This window comes from Chanos chanos, chromosome 7, assembly GCF_902362185.1.
Source record: "Chanos chanos chromosome 7, fChaCha1.1, whole genome shotgun sequence".
Classification (NCBI taxonomy): domain Eukaryota; kingdom Metazoa; phylum Chordata; class Actinopteri; order Gonorynchiformes; family Chanidae; genus Chanos; species Chanos chanos.
Window position 1 is genome coordinate 20,549,779 of NC_044501.1, and position 17,075 is coordinate 20,566,853.

The window sequence follows — 17,075 nt, forward strand, 5'->3', positions numbered from 1 at the left end:
AAAATGAGGTCTTTGCTGTCTTAGTGTCAGCAGTACCAAGGCGCCACTGCGTCAGGATGAGGGATCTGAGGAGACAGATTCTAAACTACAAAAGGAAAAAACTAATCCTTTGAGAAGGTGCTTCTTCCAGAGCTTCTTTGGATCATTTCAACACACAGGACAGCAGGGTTACAGCATCAACTTGGGTAAATCTTTCCAACTGTATACTGATTTAATGTTTTGCTTGTTTCTAAATGTGAATTGTGGATGCTTCTTGGTAAGATATTGGAGAGAGCCATGAGCAAGGCTGTGTCTCATTGTACGCAGGGTGTGTCCAATGCGTGTGATTCATCCCAGTTGACTGATCTGCCAATGCCTAGGAAGTGCTCATTGTACACAGGGAGTGTCCCATGCGTGGGATTCGTCCCAGCGGACTGACCTGCTGATGGCAGGTGTCAGAGCCAACACAGGGCCTATTTTTTCCTGAATATTATGAATCATGAGAAACAAGTCACAGATGGGGACTTCTAATTACTTAAATGGGCTAAGTAGCTAGTCTCACTACAATTAGCTGATGAACGAATGAATTTAACTGTCTCATTTAATTTGTTCGATCTACTTTTCCTCAAGAATTCATTAAAAAACTATGGATAGCTGAATTGCAACCTAACTCCCATATTTTCCTCACACCAATTAAAACTGCTCACATGGAGGCCTTTGACTGTTGCAAACAGCCCCTTTTCAGTTTTCCAGTGCCTGTGCACAAGCAAGACTGTTGGTGAGGTCATGTGACCACGGAGATGGAGTTAATGTAAAAAACTTGAACCATACCTGGTGGCTATTCACACAAATTTAGTGAAACAGACACAGATTTAGTGTGTGTGTGTGTGTGTTGGAGGGCGGGGGTGGGGTTAGAGTTGTGGTGAAGTATGTACATTATCAGGAAATGTAAGGGTTAATATGAAAATACATCACCTTTTCCCACTGAACCCCAGTTAAAGTACATCTTTTATAGATCAAGACGCAATAAAAGCATGAGCAAAACACAATATATCTATGGCATGTTAACATAAACCATCGCTGTAAATATTGTCTCCAAAAACAACATTGCTGACTTGTTTCATTTCTGTCTAGCAGGACTGTAACAGAAAAAAAAAAAAAGATCTTGCAATGAACAGAAAACAATATAGAACGACTGCAGCACAAAACAACATTTCCTTCTTCTGAGGACAGTTAACCATTTTGGGAACATCTGAACAGTTAAACATAACAGACTGATTGTATTTGTATCAATGTGATTTTCAGATTTCTACCTGAATAGTTTGAATTCTTAATATTTAAAATTAATTTTCCGAGAACACAGTACAACCCAGAACCTGTAAAAGAATTCAGATGAGTGCTAGTGAGGCTTCAGTCAGCAGAATTATAAATCTTTCGTTTTCATATTCACAATCTCAGTGCACAGGCATTTTTCGTCAAATAATTACTACTAATTAAACTAAAATAAAAAAGTCGATTATCCTCTCCCCCTTGCCACGCCATTCTTTACAATGAAACATTTTTCATGAGCTGTGAACGAATGAAAGAAAGAAAACACAACAGAGCTATCACCAGAATTAAAACGTCCAACATTTGTTACCTGTACATTAAAAGCATTACATTGTAGTGTGAAGAAACAATTGTTTGAACAAGGTCATTGTACGTGATTTACATTTACATATCAACAAGTTCATTTATATTCCATAGCAATGTCTCCTATCTGCTCCGATAAAGATCTTTTTTTTATTTAAGTCTTAAAGTGACTTCCAAAGACAGGGGATTTTTTTTTCCTGGAGAGCAGTAGTACATGTAATTGTGAGACGCCACTCAAAAAAAAAAAAAAAAGAAAGAAAGTGAAAAACCGGTGTCATGCAATTTTCTGTTTTTCTTTTCACTTGCACACAGTATTATGTAAATGGGATGACTAAGGAACACTTTCAAGGGTCCATTTGATTAGGTCTGCTCATGTACCAGCAGACTGCCAAACTCCCCACTCAGTAAAACATCCACTGTGCTAAAATATTGCGGTGGCAAAAGAGGACACTGTAAATCTTGTCTGGGTGGGGAGGAGAGGGGAGTCGGGGTGGGGTGGGGTGACGGGTTTAAGAAGTGCTTCCAAACATTTACAGGCTGACCGTGACCTAACCCCAGAGTTAGCTGTATGGTCCTGTGGTCAAAATAAGTGCGAAACTGGAGACGACCTCAGTTCGTTAATGCGAATCTAAGCTGTTAGACTTCTCGAAAAAGTGACAAAAAAAACAAAAACAAAAAAACAAGCTACAGTTTCACAGCAGGGTTAGTTTTTTCCAGGATATATTTTTTTTTAATGTGCCATAACTGTGCATGATAAAATGCTGTAAGGATTATATTGTTGTGAGTTAAATGGGGGAAGCCACGCAAGTTTTTCTTTTTTTTTTTTTCCCAAAACATCCCTAAAAGCAGACAATGGCACATCCCATTAACCCTCTGTCAAAAAACTAGACTTACATGAAAATCTGTATATGTAAAAAATACAAGATGTATTCAAATCATGTTTTGTTTTGTTTTTTCTTCCCCCCAGTTTTCACTGGTTCAATGAGTATTTCATGACCTTTCCATCCTGCTCCAAGGTCATCAAAAAACAATTCTTACCATTTCCCATCGGTGTCTAAATAACATGCAGTACATCTGCTGATAGCTATTACTACATACAGACCAATTCTATAAATGTGTTCATTTTCCTTCTCCCAAAATTATACACAACTGTATGTGTATGTATAGCTATATATTAATTACGCATAAAACGTCTCTTTTTTTATTAATGTCTCTCCGCTATCAAAAATTATATTAAACTTCAACCTTGCCACTCCGTCCTTCATTAAGGATCTGTCTTTGCCCCCCTGACTAAACCATTCCTCCCAGAGCAACACACACACACACACACACACACACACACACACAGAATCCATACCCAGCCTGAATGGCTTGTTCCCTTGGCTAGACTCACTACGACCCTGTAGGACAAAGTGTGCCATTAGAGGCTGAAGCACAAGGACTACCGTTACAGTGTGGGAGTGATTACAGAGGAGGGCTCTGTTTTGACAGTGCCAAACGCATAACGCAAACGTACTGGCGTCAAAATTCCACGCTATCGGTTTTTGAAACCTCAGACAACTTGTTTACCTGCAAAAGGCTTGTGTGACTGATGGCATGGACGGAGCTGAACAAAAAGAAAAAGCTGATGACCAGCTTATCGATAGAGTAATTGAGAAGAAGGTGGTTCAATCCGAGATCTGCTGTCAAAAGCTCTGAGGAAACATGATAGTGTCCTACGTGATGAATTACAGTCAAACTAAAGGCTGCTGGGTGGAACACAAACAAAGCCTGCACATGTCTTAGTCAGGAAAAGACAGCAATCCAGCAGGTTTTACACATGTTCACTTCAATCATTCTGTAAAACAGGCTGCATGCTGAAAGTTGCTCCACGAGAAATAGGGGAGAGTCATATCTACAGGGTTATCATCAGCCTTCGCCGACGGAACCTTGTGACGTTTCGTAAACATTTAGACTGTCCACGGCCCTCCAAATCAGAACGTCTAAGTGTGAGTTTTTATAACTGGCCGTTAGTTTATTAGGTTTCCACAATAATGCCATGTGTGCTCTCAAAACAGAGCCCTGAAGCAGTCACAGTGATCTAACTCCCCTCAAAACACACACGCACACACACACACACGCATACACACACACGCGCACACACACACGCGCACACACACACAGACAAAACCCACTGTAACTGGTCTACAGATCCTTCTCGTAAAGCGTACATGTCAGTATATGGTATATTATCTACACATGAACTATAAATAAAAGGGAACAGTTTAGGACAGACAGACAGACAGACGGGAGAGCTAGGATTCTTCTTGGTGCTGGTCGCTTTGGGGTGTGTCCGTCGACGAGGACCCGCCCACCCCCTGTCCGTCAAAACTCAGGCCAAGTCCCTCGTCCATCTGTTCCAGTTCGCTTTGGTCCAGTAGCTCAAAGTCCTCTTCCTCGGTCGGCATGAGCGTGACATCGGGCGGCTCCTCGATGCTCGTCTCAGTGACCACGTCAACGTCCTCTTCGTCCAGACTCGTGCCCTGAGAGAGGGGCGACTCGAGAGGCAGCTCCATGGGACAGGGGGGCGTTTCGGTGGGCATGAACTCGGCCATGGAGGGTGCTTCGCTGGCCTCAGACGAGTGCAGCAAAGCTGACAGAGTGTTCTGCACCACCGCCGAAATGGCCGTGCTAACTATCTCCTCGCTCAGAGCCTCGAGGGAGGACCGACCCGATGCCCGGGAACGTTCGCCACCCCCCTCTCCCTCCCTCTGAGAGCCCGACGCGCCAAGGTTGGCCCCCGGGGGTTGCCCGTGCCCATTGAAATGCGTATTGACGAAGTGTAGAGGGGAGGCCAGATGCTGAATGAGGAGGCTGGCAGGACTCTGGGGCTCCTCGCGGAGCTCCGCACTGGGGCCTTCTGCCTGTCCAGATGTTGGTATGCCCAAGGGGAATTGGAAGAGGCCAGGCTCCATGGACGGAAAATCGTCCACAGATGGGAACTCTGGCAGGTCCCGAGAGAAGGTCTCTTCTGGCTCACTGTTAACACTCTGTTGGTCCAGGTCTGTGAACAGGGACAGGGAGATAGCACAGATCATCTTGATGTGAAAGAAAACTGAAAATCGATGTGTAGTTCATGTCTAGAAACATCCACAAGGAAAAGGAAAGGAGCAACAGCATCAAATATCACATTGGCCAAAAGTATCGAGAAAGTGAAAACTGGTTTGTCAGACACTTATGCGGTTGATTTAAATCTAAGCAGTGGAGTTTCATTCCTTCTATGTAATCCACAGTCAACCAACAGATGGAAGATCATTTCAAACTGCACAAACATTTCAGCTGACATGGCAACACTACTGAGCACACATGAGCCCAAACCAAACATCACAACATCATTTTGGCTTGATGCTGAGGTTAACAGCAGAAAAAGGCCTGGAAGTGGGTACCTTCAGAGACGTCTGTGAGCTGGGGCGTAGTGGCTCTGGATACAGAAAAACCTCCACTCTCCAAGATGGAGGCCTCCTCGTCAGACAGCTCGGAATCTGTGATGGCCATGGCCAAGGCAGTGGTCTTCACATCCACCTGGTACCAATCACAAAAACAAAAAAAAAAACAAACAAAGAAAAAAAAAATCAGTCAGAGCTTTGTGCTACTCACACACCAGTCAAGAAGATACAAGATGCATCTCAGACCAAAGAAGTTTAGGCAACACGGTACATTACAGTACAGCAGAGTGCGAATTATACAACGTGAATGGGGTGGGGATTGGGGGAGGGGGGTTGGGTGGGGAGTCAGACCCCCACCCCAATCCCCCCTGTAATTCGAAGCCTGTAGTAGAGTGCAGTACAGTAGTGGAAAAGTATCTTAAATACAATAATAAAAAGCCTACTCTGAACCGTGCTGCATACAATAGAAGGAAGTGGTTTCGACGGTGTGGATTTTTTGGTTTTTGGCAGTGGTTATGTGTGGAATGTGTTTGGATCCCAGAGTAGTCATGAGTCAGCTGAGCTAATCCTCTCTCCTTAGCCCTCCTGTCAGAGCAGGAGGCGCAGACTGTGGGCAGGAGGGGAAAGGGTTACTCACAGTGGGAGCGAAACAGGACAGCTCCTCCTCGCTCTCGCTCTCCGTCTCCGCCCTCGGCTCATCTCCTTCCTCCACCTCCTTCTTCACCTCTGCAAGGACAGAAAACCAAAACAAAAACACAGTCACAGTCAGAAACGTAGTCATCATGCAATATACTACACACACACATAAAATTTCCCATTATTTCCATTTGCGAATCACTTTTGTCTTTCTAAGCGTTGGGACTCGAAACCTGATGAGGTGTAAAGCACTCTTAGCTGTGTCTCAAAAGCTGGGCACGCCACTAAAATACCGAGGCGTGCGTCAGCCAACTCAAACTTCCCAGACGTCAGAAGCATGAGTAATGGTCTCCATGGCAACACCAGCGGTCAGAGGCTCGAGCTATCAGGTGTGTGTCTTGGCATTTTACCTCTACCTGGAGACAGAGTGAACTATGCTAACAGTGGTCAGAGTCAGCTGACTGATAGCAAAAAATCTGACCAATGGCAAAAAAAAAAAAAAAAAAAAATCAATCAATGCAGAGCAGAGAATTGTGAAGATAAAAATCCATTTTTTACTAGGGCAATTTACTGTCTCAGGGGTACCTGTAAAGTAAATGACAGATGTAGTCTTGCACACAGGCTATGTCTGAACATCAGTGAACTTAAACCTGATGACTAGTGTATTTGAATGAGGTGCTTCTTTCAGAATAGACTGTTTTAAATAACAGTTTGCCTCAATCCTCAGTGCCGACTGGAGCTGCAGTAACTTTGATTCAAAACTCTCTGCAGACTGTGCTGTTCGGGTTCCATTACTTTTAAATGAAAGTCTTTTTCTTCAATAAAAGCCAAAAGGAGGCCGGGATGGGGGGAGGGGGAGAGGACAGAGAGGGAGAGAGAGAGTGAAAGAGAGATGGAGAGGGAGAGAGAGAGAAAGAGACAGACAGAGACTTTTTAAAATGTGCACTGTCTATTTGTTACCTTCTTTCAGACTGTATGTAAACAGGGAAATGAAACACCTACTTGAAGTTAATCTAGGTCAATAATGTGATGGGGAAGTACTGTTAAGTCATTAAGGGAGTATCAGGTTCTTGGAATGCTATGTTTCATTCAGATCACTTCAAACTTTGGATCTTGGTTCAGTGGTCACTTCCAGAGAAATGCAGAGCGTCCTTCCTACAGTAAACATGTTCTAGAGATCCAGCAGCACTTAACATGGTCCTGCCAGTCCTTCCTCCAGACTTTTTTTCTTTCTCCTTTTTTGAGCAGCTCGTTTTAAGAATTAATGTGCAAACTTCTCATCTTTAAATAACTCATTAAAGCCAGAAAGAAATTTCAATAAAAAGTCATCAAGCAGTAAAAAACAACTTAAACTCTTATGGGAACAAAAGGAGAAGAAGAAGCAGAAGGAGAAGAAGAAGACGAGGAAGAAAAAGAAAAAAAAAAAAAGAGCTGTCCTCACTCCTCTTGTCGTGTTTACGGTGTTGTGTGTCTCCCTTCATGCTGTAGTCCAGCTTCATCAGAATGGGCTCCAGTCCAGTATACATCTTCTGAATCAGCTCATGGTACACCACCAACGGCCAAAGCAGGACACTCAGCACTGGACACAACACACACACATATACGAAAAAAAAATTACCCTACAAAAAAAAACCACCCTGTAAATGTGGAACAGAAAATCTGAAAGACTAATACCACCCTCTTTGTCATCTGTTTAAAGAGAAGCATACCAGTTTGGTTTGACCCAAACTCCTATGTGGTATGTTTTTTTCCCCCTTGGTTCCAAGATAGTGGAGCCAAGGAAAATTGGGCACAAAATTCAGACATGTTTACTGTCACTTCCTGAAAGTAGGTTATAGTGATAAGAAAGACCTAACACTGGTAACCCAGTAACACAGCTGATAAAGAGTTTCAGTACTTTGAGCTTGGGTTTGAATTATGAAATTATCCGGGAAGCCTGATATTCTTGCGGCAGCATGAGAGTCCGTGGATTGGAATGAACTGTGCACCTTCTCACAAAATCGTATTTCTTGGGGTAATGATGTGTGTATATGGCGGAATGGCTTACTCACGTATAATATAGGAAATCATAATTCCTGGGATGTAATGTCCAACAACTGCCATGGTGAAACAACCAAAGCACATCATCACACAGAACTGGGGAAAGAGCAGAGAGAAGAGCCCAGGATCAATTTCCAGGTCAAAACTCAAATGTGCCAAGTGTTTGATTAAAGAAATGTAGGCCACAGTATGGCCTCTTCTCTGAGTTATTTGTTTGACTCCAAATATGCCTGGTTACGATTAAATGATTAAACTAGCCAAAGAATGAGTTTCCTGTTTCTTCCCTACTTCTCTGTGTTGTCTGATTAAAGCATTCATACTTTTACCTACCTCTAATGCCCAATAAACCAGAAATTCTTAAATAATCCTGCCACGGATGTCCAGGCTGGTCCTGATTTTCATATGAAGTAAATAATGTTATATCTGTCTTAAGAGTTCATAATCACATCTCTCAAAAAAACAAAATTAGCCTCTCAATATGGGAGGACTCAGGAGAACTCTGGACCAGTAGGACTGAATTTTAAGAACTCTTAGATAAACCAATAACATGAAAGATCAGTGATTTAAGTATATTCAAGAAAAGAAAATGGTCAAAATCAATGATTTGGTAATATTTAAGAAAAGACAACCATCAAAATCAGTGCAGAACTAAAGGATTTATCTTTTATAAGAGCTAATTCAAAATTTCCATAGATGGTAATTCAATTTTGACAAAAGGAAACTGTTGTTATGAACTTGTGCAGACTACTGCAGGCTGCCTGAGCAAAAAAAGCTCAACATCCAGTCTTGAACACTACTCTGTCCTGAACTTCTCCTTCAACACATGCAGAATTGACTGTGTGCGTCTGTGAAAGGGGAGCAGCTGGTGGAACCACCTTGCCATGGTTCTGGGATTTGAATTGACTCTGTGCTTGTGTGTGTGTGTGTGGGTGTGTGTAAAGGGAGCAGCTGACGGACCCACCTTGCCATGGTTCTGGCGTTTATACTGCAGCATCTCCTGGATGTAGAGGCTACAGGTGAGATAGCTCTCTGCCAAGTGGTGGCTGAGTTCTGCCACGCTGAGAAGACGAGGCTGCCCTGTCATGGTCTCTCTACAAACAGGCAAACAACAACAAAAAAACACCAGTGAGAAACCTAGTGAGAGAAATCATGTAAAATCAACAATAAAACTAAGAACACTGTTTAACATTTCAAAGCATCAATGATGTATGTACCTTTATATGGTTTTAGTGCAACATTTCTGTAGAACAGAGTATGTTCACTCAGTAAGTTTTTAAATACACTAACAGCAGCTGATATTGGAAAAGCAAGACCGGTCATTAAAGTACCACATTTTCCATTATAAAGCTGTGGTCTAAGAGCATGGCAGTAAACTCTAATGCTTAATAAATAAAATATTTGTCCCCGACTTAATGTATAAACATGGGAACATGTTTCCTACCACAACTATAAGTACAGGAAGTATAACAACAATAATACCCTTTAACTATCACAAAGCATGTAGTTAAGAACCACTTAGAACCATGACTAACGCCTACCTTTCAGTCACTGGAGCCTCTGTGTTCAGCACTGTAGGGAACACAAAGAAAATAACTAAGTTGAAAACGTTAAATACTGCAGTTGAGAGAGAGAGAGAGAGAGAGAGAGAGAGAGAGAGAGAGAGAGAGAGAAAGAGAGACTCTGGCTAATTACACTTTAAAAAATTATTTGAGGATTTCAGGCATTTGGAAGCAGCAGGACTACATGCCTTTGCTGTGCCAGAGACAAACCAAAGCTCAGAGACTTCGTAGAGAAAGTCTTAACGTCAGGTATCCCCGCATTACCTGTCATTTTCGGTAACTTGTCTTTCCATTTTTCCAGCAGGGTAAGTCCGAGGAGACATACACTCAGAAGAAATAAGGGTCGCAAAGACGTTGACGAAAGAAGCCTTCAAAGGTAATGTGTGTGAAAGAGAAAGAAATAGAGAAATTTCAATATGAACACTAATTTGTTGAAAAATTATTTAGTCTATATTCTCTTAACAGCCACAAGGCAGGACGTCCATGAATGAAAAACTGAACAAGCTGATTAAGGACCAGCGAGAAACTAAATCAAAACATTCACAGCTGTCAAAGCCTACATAATAACACACGCGCTAATTCCTGGTTACGGTGTCAAAATATGCCGTTTTTTGTGTAATGACACACACGCTGTACTTGAAAGACAAAAAAGGTTAATCAAACAAGCAGTTCTGCCCCAAGCTGAAAGCGTCAAACACGACGGAGAACTTCGACCTGACCAACTGGAGGGCCAGCGAAAACACAAGCTCACACACAGCCTGGCTTTCATGGAGAGCTCATTAAGGAGCTCTGCTGTCTTCAACGGAGGATTAACACCGGTTGTCACTTCTTCAAGGACTAAAATCTATGACTTCTTTATGACTACTATTACTGAAATACGCCGAAACGCTGATTTCTGTCAATTCGTCTCTTACCAGAAGACTGTATTGAGGGCAAGAGCGACGATGATGCTGTGCAGCGGCCTCTCCCAGACGAGGAGGCTCTGCACCCACAACACTACGGGCTCGTATTGCGACAACCACCCTTGCAGTCGCTCCCGAAGTCGCATTAGCTCTGGGTTACCATCTCCGCAGACTTGCTCGGATCCTTCGGCTGGGAAAAGGGCCTCAAGACCGACAGAAGAGGAGCAAACAGAGGGGCGTCTCGCCTCCTCCCCGCTCGCCATTTTCCCCACTTTGTTATGTTGTGTGTCTCTGAGATCACGGGGTATGGCGAGGTAGAGTCGTCAGCCCCGTCATGGATTAGAAAAAACACTGCGCAAGAACCGATATTACAGGCTCACCGTGTCACGTGTTTCTTGTTTACGGCACTCGAACCGAAGAACGTTGCTCATTACTGACATCTACCGAGTAGAACTGGCATAGCCCGAAGATTTTAAAGCAACTGCTTCAACTCAGTAACATTTTTTTATTTAGACGCACGCATTTGTTCTGTGACACCATATATAAATATAGATTTTTTTGCGCCACAGTGACAAGAGTCAAAATGTAAGAAATATCAAAGACATGTTTATTACAAAAAAAAAAAACATAGTAGAAACAACACACAATACAAGACCAACAAAAGTTTGGGTTTATCAGTCGAAACAACAAAAACAGACCTCCTGCATATGTGAGACGAGACACAATGCATCATGCATTCTTCTCGTCCTATACTCAACAGCACATGAAACTTTTTGTATGGTTTTTACTTGATACTGTACAATTATAGTCAAAACTAATTGGTTTTATGAGACATAAAGAGATTCCTCTTGTTCTCTAGGTTATTCAAAATCTTAGTGGTAAACATGTCAGTAGGTGACACAAAAAAAAAGCTGCAGAATGAAAAGATGTAGTTCTGGACGTCACATCTGGAACAGCAGAATTTCACTGTAACTGCCACAGCTGAGCACATCTATGAAATCAAAGGCATTCCCTTAATCCATGGCTTGTCAGTGTCACTGTGGTTATCTGGATGCAATCTCTGCAAAAACAAAATAATACATTGGCATGCAAAGTTCATACAGTGATGCTTAACCTACAGTGTAAACAAAGAGGCATAAATTATGCCCGTATTTAGACGGCTTTATCTTCGTTGCTAACTGTGCCATTGGACACCAGAGTATTCTAGAATTCTGTTCAGCTCCATGCACTCATCTGTCCTGACTGCACTGATGGAGCTGGTGCTGGAAAAACAAATGTAGATATTGAGTTTCTCTCTTTTGTTACACACACACTAGATAGATACAGGGTGGTCAGGGGAGCTTACTTTTTGAAAATATATCTTGATTTGAGGAGAAATATATGATCCTCTGAGCTGAATTTAGTAAAATTGTCAGAACAGTAACGGTTAAGGTTTGCACACTGTCAGTGTATGGACTTCCTGAGAATCTCACACTGGCAGAATCGACCCTTTGAAACTGCAGGAAAAAAAACGGTTTATATTTCAGCATCTAGTCAGACCAGTTGTGAACATGGTGCCTACGCAGAGAGAAGGTGCAGGTGCGAGAACAGAAGGCTATTGTCTGATTATGTGGCTGTGTATAACAATGCCATGTGCTTTCAATGACAATACTAACCATACAAAAATACAGCGCAGCACATGGTCTTGTTATACACACATTCAAACAAACACAAAAATGAACTGAAATAATCATTTGCTTTTACTGGAAATGATGATTTTGTTTTGTTTACTTGCAATATGATTGTGTTTCATAAAAATGCTCTTTGTGACTTATGACAGAAAAAATGATAAGGGCATGAACCATACATGTGCATTTTGATATGTATGACTTATCTGAACTATTCGTATGTACACACAGTATATTAATAATGTTATACAGGCTTCAGACAGATATGTTGGATGAGATGGTAAGTTTAGGAGAGGAGCTTGGGATAAACTACTGGTAGAGCAGAAGCCGTGCAGTGGTTAGGATGGAGGCTAAGACCATACCTGAGAGAGGAAGAGGTTGTTAGATGAAGGAAGAGGAGGGATGGAGAGAGAGGGGCTGTATTTCCAGGCAGGCTAGGAAAAGAGGGCATCAATACCTGCTGGAGACAGTACCAAGGCCTGCAGCAGGTCTGAAAGAGAGATAATCCCACAAACCACGTCATCTTTGTCCACCAGAACCAGCCGATGAACCTGGGAAAGAGATGAGGGAGTACAGAATGAGAGAGAGAGAGAGAGAGAGAGAGAGAGAGGAGTGTCAGCTATGCTTGCATTGTTCAAATATAACAATCACATTATGTGGTCAAATATTGGAAGGAATTGGTAGGAACCTACAAAACAAACATTGAAAATTCTTTTGAGGGCAATGGTTTATTTAACTAAACAATTTTAATGAGGATTTGGCTTTCAAAAGAGCTAATTAATTTTTTGTTTGTTAGTTGGTATGTTTGTTTCTGTTTTCAGTAAAGAATCCATTGGACTGGCCTAAATAAATCAAGTTAAATTTATTGGGTTTATCCTCAAGTTGGATGAGTGAATTTCCCACTATGACGAGAGATTGGCTGGCGTTCTTTCTTTTCTCTTTTTTTATGTCATCAAATTAAGGTAACAAATCTGGAAGGTTCTCATGCTTTTGAAGCAGAGAGAGGTTTTTGACAGAGACTGGGAACTGGAGGGACACGTGCTTACCTCTGCCTTAACAATGCGATCGATGATGGTGTCCAAGGTCTCATCAGGATAGCACTTAATTACACCCTCCACAAAACACGATCGCCTTCTCACTGCCTCCTGCATCGTCATGTTCAAGTTGTTGTAGGTTTTCTGTGCTGCCAGGTTCTGTTCCAGGCCAATTAAATAAAATAAAATGAGCTTGATCAGATCATTATGACACATCTATATCAAAACTGTATAATAACATTAACATTTGAACAGTGCAATTCACATGAAATTACAGTTATAACCAGGACGGGTTTTCTGTGAAATGTGAATTATCTCTGATCTGTATGTATGGAATTTTATCTCATAAATGGATCATAAGAGCCCAACCCAGTGACTGTTCACTTACAATTACATCAAATCTGGAATAAAGTGCAACCACCTTCCCTGTAACACAGACAGAATACATACGCACGTTGATGTCAATAACAAAAGTAGACCACTTCACACACATTCTTGCATTCCTCATCAAGCTACTTGGTTGGCATATACCATTAATAGTCCATACAAGCGTTTAAAAATGACTTGTTGTTAAATCCAAGGTAGAATTGGGCTGTGGTTAGTTTGAAACACTGAGTAAGGCTTGTGTGCAAGACTCACCCCCCTCATCAACCACTGGGAGGGCAGACACACGCCTCTCCACAAACACAGACAGGGCGTCATAGACCGTGGCGTTTTGTGACACGGTGGCGATGTTTTTGAACGTCCCTATTCCCACATCCTTAATCTTCTTCTGCAGAAAACCTGGTTTAGGAACCGTCCCTCCCTGAAGTTCCAAATTAGTAAAAAAAACCTGTATGTTTGTTTATTGACGATGAAACACTGAGGTTTTAATGTATGAAAGTCAGAGTTGACCATCACATATTAAAGCTAATTACACTCTGAAACTTATGAAATGAATGCTTTGGATAATATACACAGAACGGCAGAAAAATGATCAACATGTCCATATAGGCTCAGCGAATTTATAAAAAGTGTTTTTTGGCCAGAGTCATTATATTATAAATACAACCAGATATGGGATAAACTCTTTCTCTCTCACAAATATATGAAGGAACTTGAGGATTCGCTTGTGTGTCAGGATGTGCAACACATTTCCTGACTCAGGGTCGATGACCGGCAGTCTGTGAATCTTATATTTTAGGAGGGAGTAGATGGCATCAAAGAGGCTGCAGTCAGAAAAGGGAAAGGGAAAGGGAAGAGAGAAAGAGAGAGAGAGAGAGAGAGAGAGAGAGAGAGAGAGAGATGACACACCTACACACATTTACCCATGTATAAACATACAGATATGGGTACATACTGCACATAAACATAAACATATTTCATGTACATGCAGTTGTTACCTTGCATCTGGAGTGATGCTAATGAGACAGTGGTTGTAACACTGCAGATATACATCTAAAGAACCAGAGAGAGCGAGTGAGAGAAAGAGAGAGAGAGAAAGAGAGAGAGAAGAAAGAAAGAAAGAGTGTTAAAGGGGTCGTGCTATCCTCAGTAGGTGAGACTATAGGACGACGAATGTGGAAACCTAAAGCTCTAAGTGAGTACCTAACGACATCAGGGAAATATAACAATCACATACAAGACAAGCTCTGGGGGTTGACACTGTTTTCAGGCAGTAATAACATTACCATACCATACACAAGTGCTCTCTGAGTTGCTACTTGCTTTAGATGTTGTCCTCTGTTCACGTCACTGATTCATATTTTACATGGAAGAGTGTGTGTGTGCATGTGTGAGTGTGTGTGTGTGTGTGTTTAGCTGGGTCTAGCCTTTGCTAACAACGTGCTAAAAATGCATTAGCCCATTAGACATGTAACAAACATATGCTAAAGGCATGAAGGAAATGTAGTCTGGTGTGTGAAATAGGATCTCATGTTGTTTGTATCTTTTACGTCATTTACTTTGAAATGAATCACCTCTCCATGTCTCGATCTTGTGTTCCTCAAGTTCATAGATCTGAACCTGTGAAGACCAAAAAAACATGTCATGGAAACAAATGTCATGGAGACATTCTGAAAACCATGTTTGACCAGTTAACAAGGAACTTAATCAGAGAAGGTCACTCACCATGGGAGATTTATAGTAACGATGGAGAATGTTTATAAAATCAGTGATTGTCAGCATACCTGTGCAGAAATATGTGGGTATGTATTTGAGAGAGAGAGAGAGTGAGAGAGAGAGAGAGAGAGAGAGATGGTGAGTAGGTGGTTAGCCAGTTAGACTAAAGAGCAGCTATCTCACAGTGCCATAGAATTAAAACTAGGAGTGACAATTGTTAGAACAGTCTCTAAATATTCTTCTACATTCTTACCAACAAACCTCTGTAACTTGCTGTCCCAGAGTGGAGCAGCTCTCAGGCCATTGGCCACCAGAGCAAAAAAGGCTTTCTTTACCTGTGAACATACACATACTGAATTACACACACACACACACACACACACACACACACACACACACACAGAAACACACTTTTTTCCCTTTTAAATCTAGTCCCTACTCTTTACTGCTTAGGTCTAAACTTCTCACTCCACAATTGCGGATCTAAAATTGGAATTGCAGAATTGCGCAGGTTTGCCTGATGCCCCCACCTGTAATGTGGTGTCAAAAATCACGAGTTTGCAGCTAGTAGGAATAGCGTCATAACAGCTGTGTTTCTTCATGAAGTTCATATAGGCCTCTGCATCTGGGTCATCAGCTGAGGGAGAGATAGGAAAAGATATGCCTCTGTAAAGGCACGGATATATATATTCATTTATATCCATCCAGCTTGCCTCAGAGATAAGAAAACTGAACCACTGTTCTAACTACATGCAGGGCTATTTAGCACTATGGCAAACGTATTTCGGTAATTTCGAAAGGGATCATGTGGGCATAAAGTATCGAGGTTTTTGTCAGGAGAGCAGAAGTAGAACAGTGAAGAAAAAGGACAACGCACTCGCACTCACGCACACACACATAAACAATGAAGGTATCTTACATGTACTACCCATCGTATTTACATTATGGATCGCCTCCTGCTGAAGAGATGAAAATCAAAATAAATACTCAGGTTGAAATGACAACTGTTATTAAGACAACTGCAGCAATAACTCGTTCGTCTTTTACGGCTCTTTGGAACAACAATGTTCGGTCTTCGGAACTGTCAAGCCGACTCTTTCTTCGTTTTTATGTTTTGTTCGTTCGTTTGTTTTTCTATTAATGTCTTTTAATTATCCGAAGTGATCACCTGGGCCGTGCGACAAAATCTCATGATAGCCTCTAAAGTCAGTTTCAAAGCATGATGAAAACATTAAACCAAGCGATTATTTTATCCTACACTCCGCGGTCAACAAGCGGCTTATATTCGAAAACCGACACTTCGCATCACGTATTGAGCTGCTTATCAACTATTCTGTCACCTACCTGCAGGACAGGGTCCATTGTGGGTATGTGCGTAATTACGAAAACGCCGTGTTCACGGGGCAGACACGGCCACTGTTCCCGGGACTGAGCATGCTCGTACAACCCGCTCCCACACACATCTGACGGCTCTATATTAGGAGCAGAAGTCGGCCATGGTATGCTGAGGGGATTGATGTATAAGTAGTACGGTTAGGCGCGCTCGGGCTGCTTGTGTCAGACGTGGGGTTGGGATATCCGACCGTGTGCGAAAGCTCAAGTGAACAAGGAAGGCAAAAAGGTGCAGTAAAGCTGTCTGCTTTGAGAAGTCACTAGGCTACAGGCTGTTGGAATGTCCCAGCGAGCGCAGTTTTTTTTAAAATTCCAAATTTAGCTCTTGCCCTCAGGGATATGCAGCTCCGACATAGCACCTTCCGCTTGGAGCTATAAGCGTTTACACTCAGCATAGAAGTTGCTGTCTTTAAATTGTCAGACTGCTTAAAACTGAATGAATTTTGGCCTTGGGTTCTTTTCTTTACGCAAGACGATATCAATTATGAAAACAAGTTGCTGGGATGGTTCCAAAAATACTGAAATGTAGTACTGGCTGAGCGCAGGTGTGTGAACGACTTACCTTAAATAACTGCTCCAAACGGTTTACCTTAATAAACTGCTTATACACGCCTAAATATGACATCAGTTTGTCGAGACTTGAAAGCTGGAGATGGCAGCAATAAAAAGGCCGTCTACAGCCCCCCCCCAAACATTTTTTATATTAAGA

At 41.9% G+C, this 17,075-nt stretch overlaps 2 protein-coding genes across 3 annotated transcripts; both read right to left on the reverse strand.

The window, feature by feature from the left end:
* Nucleotides 1–991: 991 nt before the first annotated feature.
* prkag3a (protein kinase, AMP-activated, gamma 3a non-catalytic subunit) lies at nt 992–15,603 on the reverse strand. Of its 2 annotated transcripts, XM_030779586.1 has the most exons (11): nt 15,505–15,603; nt 15,228–15,309; nt 14,984–15,042; nt 14,833–14,878; nt 14,257–14,311; nt 13,956–14,082; nt 13,514–13,679; nt 13,263–13,300; nt 12,887–13,033; nt 12,290–12,391; nt 992–2,567 (listed from the first exon to the last, which is right to left on the reverse strand). In XM_030779586.1, exons 1-11 carry the CDS (start codon nt 15,583–15,585, stop codon nt 2,547–2,549), a joined length of 924 nt encoding a protein of 307 aa, XP_030635446.1. In that variant the 5' UTR covers nt 15,586–15,603; the 3' UTR covers nt 992–2,546. The 2 variants fall into 2 exon arrangements, with proteins under 2 accessions (XP_030635446.1, XP_030635445.1); XM_030779585.1 differs by lacking the exon at nt 992–2,567 and having other exon boundaries at nt 12,236–12,391.
* retreg2 (reticulophagy regulator family member 2) lies at nt 3,734–10,436 on the reverse strand. The gene is made up of 9 exons (XM_030779584.1): nt 10,186–10,436; nt 9,536–9,639; nt 9,251–9,281; nt 8,674–8,803; nt 7,724–7,808; nt 7,114–7,251; nt 5,674–5,762; nt 5,037–5,172; nt 3,734–4,654 (listed from the first exon to the last, which is right to left on the reverse strand). The coding sequence occupies exons 1-9, from the start codon at nt 10,434–10,436 to the stop codon at nt 3,906–3,908; spliced, it is 1,713 nt and encodes a 570-aa protein (XP_030635444.1). The 3' UTR covers nt 3,734–3,905.
* Nucleotides 15,604–17,075: the final 1,472 nt, after the last annotated feature.

What these genes read in the sequence shown, in the direction of transcription:
- retreg2 (XM_030779584.1), bottom strand. Translation starts at nt 10,436, where the DNA reads ATGGCGAGCGGGGAGGAGGCGAGACGCCCCTCTGTTTGCTCCTCTTCT. An exon ending in TATGATTTCCTATATTATAC is followed by an intron (nt 7,252 to 7,723) that starts GTGAGTAAGCCA and finishes TGTTGTGTCCAG; the next exon opens with TGCTGAGTGTCCTGCTTTGG. An exon ending in CCGTAAACACGACAAGAGGA is followed by an intron (nt 5,763 to 7,113) that starts GTGAGGACAGCT and finishes CTGTCCTTGCAG; the next exon opens with AGGTGAAGAAGGAGGTGGAG.
- prkag3a (XM_030779586.1), bottom strand. Translation starts at nt 15,585, where the DNA reads ATGAACTTCATGAAGAAACACAGCTGTTATGACGCTATTCCTACTAGC. An exon ending in TTTTTGACACCACATTACAG is followed by an intron (nt 15,310 to 15,504) that starts GTGGGGGCATCA and finishes GTATGTTCACAG; the next exon opens with GTAAAGAAAGCCTTTTTTGC. An exon ending in ATCGCATTGTTAAGGCAGAG is followed by an intron (nt 12,392 to 12,886) that starts GTAAGCACGTGT and finishes TCTCTTTCCCAG; the next exon opens with GTTCATCGGCTGGTTCTGGT.